Raw genomic sequence first — 4,942 nt, 5'->3', positions numbered from 1 at the left:
AGCAGAAAGAGAGTGGATTAAAGTACAGATCATTCTTGGATTTCACGGGACTTGACTTGCAGCTCTTTTGGAATTTTTACAATAAACTACATCAAAAGTAGGTCTGCTTTCATCATATAATTACATACTGATATGTTGTCATGAATATTAATATTAATTTAATTAAAATAGTGACACTTTTCTACCATTTCAGCTGGTGTTGCTGTTATTTTTCCCATTTCTCTGTTTTATCTGGTGGTTTAGTAGTAGTATGTAGATGCTTTTATAATTTACAGGTTACTGATCAGCAAGTATAAAGCTTGTTCAACTCTTGTTACTAAATGTCCTTCTTTGAGGACTTGACTGTGCTTTTTCTTTACTTGGAGGACCTTACCTACTAGAGCAGACACAGTAATTACTTCTAACATAGCAGTATCTGTTGCATGGTGGGAATTAATTTTTATCATAACTTTCACTTCTCTTTGTTTTTGTTTTCTTTGTAGCCCCAGGGAAGAATGCATCTATGCTCAGACTCTGCTATTGCAGCTTCTGCAGAGTTGTTTCTCTGTACTTACTGAAGACAATAAAAATATTACATCTCAAGGAGCTTCTCACAATGAAATAGCTGGCCACACAGAAGCTTCACAGGAGCTCTATAGGCATCTGTGTAAAGGTAGATTTAGACCGAACTGTCACTTACTAACTACTATGAATGTTTTGCTTTGAAGGGGTGTTACAGTGGAGTGAATATGGAAAGACAATTTCCAAAAAAAGCTTTCTGGAGGTCAGATTATTGCACTTTCAGATGAATGGGTTTAACCTTACTTTTCTTGACACTGGGATGAAGTGATTTTGCAAACGTGCTGGTTTGTAGCCTGAAAGTGACTGTGGTGGCAAAGCATTTCACTGAACCTGCATTCACTTGAACCAGCAAAAAAAATCGATCCTTTAACTTCTGTACTGGAATGAATCAATACTGGAATGATCAATTTATACTAAGAATTTCTAATAAATGTATCATTATAACCAGAAGAGCTAGAAAACGCAAGGGAAATCTTGGCCTTTTTGAGGTTATTGGGAGTTTATATAGTTGATTTCCTTGGAGTCAGGATTTCATCATATTTAAGTGCCTAGCAAATGTTGTATAAAATTCTGAAAAATAAGTGATGACTGAGTTTATGCTCCGTGTGATACATATTGAAAGTTTTCTGTGGTTGGACAGTTGATATTTTGATCTTAAAAGCAAACAGTTTGATGTGTTTTCCTGACATGATCTCTTTTGCTAGAAATCACTTTTGCATACTGTGGGCAGTGTTTTGGGGTTTTTTTATAGGCAGTGTTTTGCTTTGCAAAAAGATAAAATTTCTGATCACTATCACTGCAAAAATGAAAAAAGTGCATGAAATTAGTTGAATTGTATACTGAATATTTACCTGATTATTCCATTCACATTATCAAATTTTGTTTCCTTTTTTAATGAGCAGTAGTGGACATGAGCAGTAGCAACTCTGTGCCAATGGAAATGTTAAAGCAGGAAGTTCAGAACACATTACTCAAAGGAGCAGCAATCTTTTTCCCAGATAGACAAACCAGGCGGGACCAGCTCTTCACCATGATGGTAAGTCGTGCAAAGAGAAGAGCGTTCATTCAGTGACTGCTTTGTTTTGTTAGGACTACTTTCTAAAGTTTCTTTTGCTTACACAGATAAGAAAATAGGTCTCTGCTATGCTTGCTTGTTCCTATGCAGGGGTTTGTTTTAATTAAAAAACAAAACAAAACAAAAACTACATCCTCTTATTTTTTCCACTTTCTAAATCACTTTTCTTTTCTCCATTGCCAGCTTATTCAAAATAAGAGCTTGTCTTTATACCAAAAATAAATGTAGTTGGAGTGTAGATGCTGTCATAAAACAGTGGTGGTGGTTCGTACATGTTGAGATGTGATTATGGAAAGATGAAAAAAATGGCATGGCAGTGTTCTATATCAACTGAGTTTTTAATGATTCTGGATTAGTTCTACTCAGTTTAGAAATGAATCCTTGTACATAACGATCTTAGTTTTACATATAAAGAAACAGAGGCAAAGGAGGAAGTGATTTTTACCACAAGTTCAGTGTCCAGGTATGGGAACTTCTGAGCACTTCTAAAGAATGTTGTTAAAAGTTGTCCCTAGACTTGTCATAGTTTTTTCTCTTACTGTAACCTGTAGTAATATTGAAAATGAAATGGTATTTTGCCATTTTTAACTATTGCATATAGGTCTGTTTGAGGGACTCTTTGTGGATTAAAGGGAGTACTGGATATATTTGTCTAAAACTAAAAATATAAAACCTAGGGTAAACAACATACATTTACAAAATAGATAAATTAATAGATTCAAAAAGTCATTTTAAGTGGTATTTTTAAAATAAAGAATGTTCGTTCAGTGGTTGAGAACTTAAGTATCCTGTTTTTTGTGGACTGAATTTTTTCAACCATTGAAAATCATTCAGGAAAATGTCCTTTTTATACTGTAAAGGCTGACTGAACTTGTATTGCATTTGTACAGGTACTGTTCCCTCTCTCAGCTAAAGTGTTGGTTTTTTTTCCCTGACAATCATCAGTTTTTTATATAGGACTTGTATTTTTTTCTGTTGCAAAAAGCTTGTTTTAAAAATAAATTTCTTTCATGTCCTAGAAAAATATTACAGAACATGAACACAAACAATCTGTTCAACTTACCTTCAGATCCCTGTGTACCTATTTCAGGTAAGGTGCTTTAATACTGAAATAACTTTGATAGTTTATCAAACTGACCTTTTAAAAATAATTCCACATTCCTAAGGGAAGAAGAATTGCCAGTTTTTGGGGTGTTTTTCGATAGGAGAGTAAAACACCCAGACTTGCTGACCAAAGACAACTGCAATTCTTTCTAAACTGCTTTCCTTACAAACAATTGTTATTTATTTAATTGGTTCTGAAGGCATTTTAAAATTATGCATCTTTAAAGTCCTATTTAATTTTGCAGTGATAGTGATCAGAAATTATATCTACATATTGTCACTGCAGCATGGCAGCTGTACTTTAGATGCCTGTTATTAGTTGTTCTTCATTAAGCAAGTCTCTCTTGCAGTGACCAGGATCCAGCCGGACTTTTATTATTACCAGACAAGGGAAGTTTTGCAGACTTTGACATCAACCAGGTGCTGTCAGTCATGGATATTCTTCTGTTGGTAGCAGCAAGAGAGGTAGCTGTCCTTTCAGATCTTTTGCTTTTACTTCTTTACTGCACACTCTTCTATAGTATTTGCTAGTCTTAAGGTATATTGCACACTAAGGGCCTAGAGTCAGTTGTTAATGGGACCGTTTACACGAGTGAAGTTATTCATGTGTGTCTGTAGAATTAGGACCCCACCTAATTTAAATATCTTATATCAAGTAGAAACAATACTTAGTAAAGAGAACCCAGGTGGTGTACAGAATGCTATACCTTGTGGGATTTTTCCGTCTGGACCAGTAATAGTTCTTATCAAGCCATGGGAAAACTAAACTCTTCAATCTAGACAGAAAGGAGGGAGCTAATCATGATACTGTAGGGATAAGAGTTATGCTTGAGGAGTAAAAGGTTTTTTCATACATGAAAATGATGAGCCTATATAACAGTGTGCAAAAGAACTGAGAGTTACAAATGCAGATCTGACTACTTAAAGACCTGTTTGTAATTCATTTTAATGCGAATTGTTAAAAACATTCCAAATATCACTTCTTTTTTTATGAAGTTCTTTTGGCCATCAGGAATTCACACCCTCCTTGTCGCTCACATTTCATCTGTCTTTCTGGAGGAAGAATCCATTTCCCTGGTTCATTGCCTTGTAATGTTGTTATGTTCTATCCCTTGAGGTACTTTTGTCATGTGTTTGTCTTCCAGTGTGAAATGATGATGCTGGATATTGCCCAGCAGGAAAGTGGCATAGTGCTGTCTTCTTTATTCTGGTCAGTTCAAGGTAGCCTTCTTTCATGGTGTTACCTACAACTGAAGGGCAGCGATAATGCATCCAAGAACCTTGCCATAGAAATTCTTATTAAATGTAAGTGACATTCCTTATGGAATAACACAGGACTGTAAAATATAATCTTCAGAAGCCAATTAATATTTTTTCCCTAGCCATGGTTAAATGATATTAAGCATGGAAGTTGGACCATTTCTAAATGCAGTATATAAATATATGGAATGTTTTAAAACGTGTATTGTATTTTGGTAGAATTTTTGTATATGATTTTTTTACTTATATGCTTGATTTAATGGGTGAAACTTGCTCAGAATTCAGATTACATTCCTTTTGTCTAACAGTGTTCTAGGAAGATGATAGTTATTGTGAGAGCTATTTTATCCCAAGGATACTAACTTCATTACTGACTTCTCAGTGTATTGTGCTTCTGATGTTAGTGACAGTGTCAGAATATATTTCTGAGTGGTTAACTTTTCTGACTGTCAGTTTCTCTGGCAATGACTGTTCCCTATTGTGCATAATGCCAGATTCAGTAGAAGTGCTCAAAAAAAGCAGATTCCAGACATAAATCTGTAACCTCTGGGCAACCTCAAGAATGGTCAGAGGAGGGCCACTTGTATGGTTAGGGGCCTGCAGGCAAAACCCTATGAGGAGAGATTGCGGGACCTGGATCTCTTCAGCCTCCATAAGAGAAGGCTGAGAGGTGATTTTATGGCTGTCTACAAATTCATCAGGGGGAGAAAACAACAAATTGGAGATGCTCTGTTTACCAGGGCACCTCTTGGAGTAACTAGGAACAATGGCCACAAACTGATGGAGAGCAGATTTAGGTTAGACATCAGGAAAAACTGCTTTATGGTAAGGGTTGCCAACATCTCAAATGGCCTTCCAAGGGAGGTGGTGCTTTCCCCTACCTTGGGGGTCTTTAAGAGAAGGCTAGACATGCACCTGGCTGGGATTATCTGACCCCAGCAC

The 4,942-nt window shown here is 36.0% G+C and overlaps 1 protein-coding gene across 1 annotated transcript in view; it reads left to right on the top strand.

The window, feature by feature from the left end:
- Positions 1 to 4,942, top strand: part of ZZEF1 (zinc finger ZZ-type and EF-hand domain containing 1) — a gene marked incomplete at its 5' end in the record, with an annotated part of 88,890 nt that overhangs the window by 34,210 nt on the left and 49,738 nt on the right. The window contains 6 exons of the mRNA XM_025210626.1: positions 6 to 97; positions 483 to 652; positions 1,464 to 1,597; positions 2,656 to 2,726; positions 3,091 to 3,205; positions 3,886 to 4,045. Of these exons, the coding sequence (XP_025066411.1) occupies positions 6 to 97; positions 483 to 652; positions 1,464 to 1,597; positions 2,656 to 2,726; positions 3,091 to 3,205; positions 3,886 to 4,045 (742 nt within the window). The remainder of the gene's footprint in view (positions 1 to 5; positions 98 to 482; positions 653 to 1,463; positions 1,598 to 2,655; positions 2,727 to 3,090; positions 3,206 to 3,885; positions 4,046 to 4,942) is intronic.

Source organism: Alligator sinensis, unplaced genomic scaffold, assembly GCF_000455745.1.
Source record: "Alligator sinensis unplaced genomic scaffold, ASM45574v1 scaffold419_1, whole genome shotgun sequence".
NCBI lineage: Eukaryota > Metazoa > Chordata > Crocodylia > Alligatoridae > Alligator > Alligator sinensis.
The sequence above is the reverse complement of the archived record's forward strand: the minus strand, read 5'-3'. Positions and strand labels throughout refer to the sequence as shown.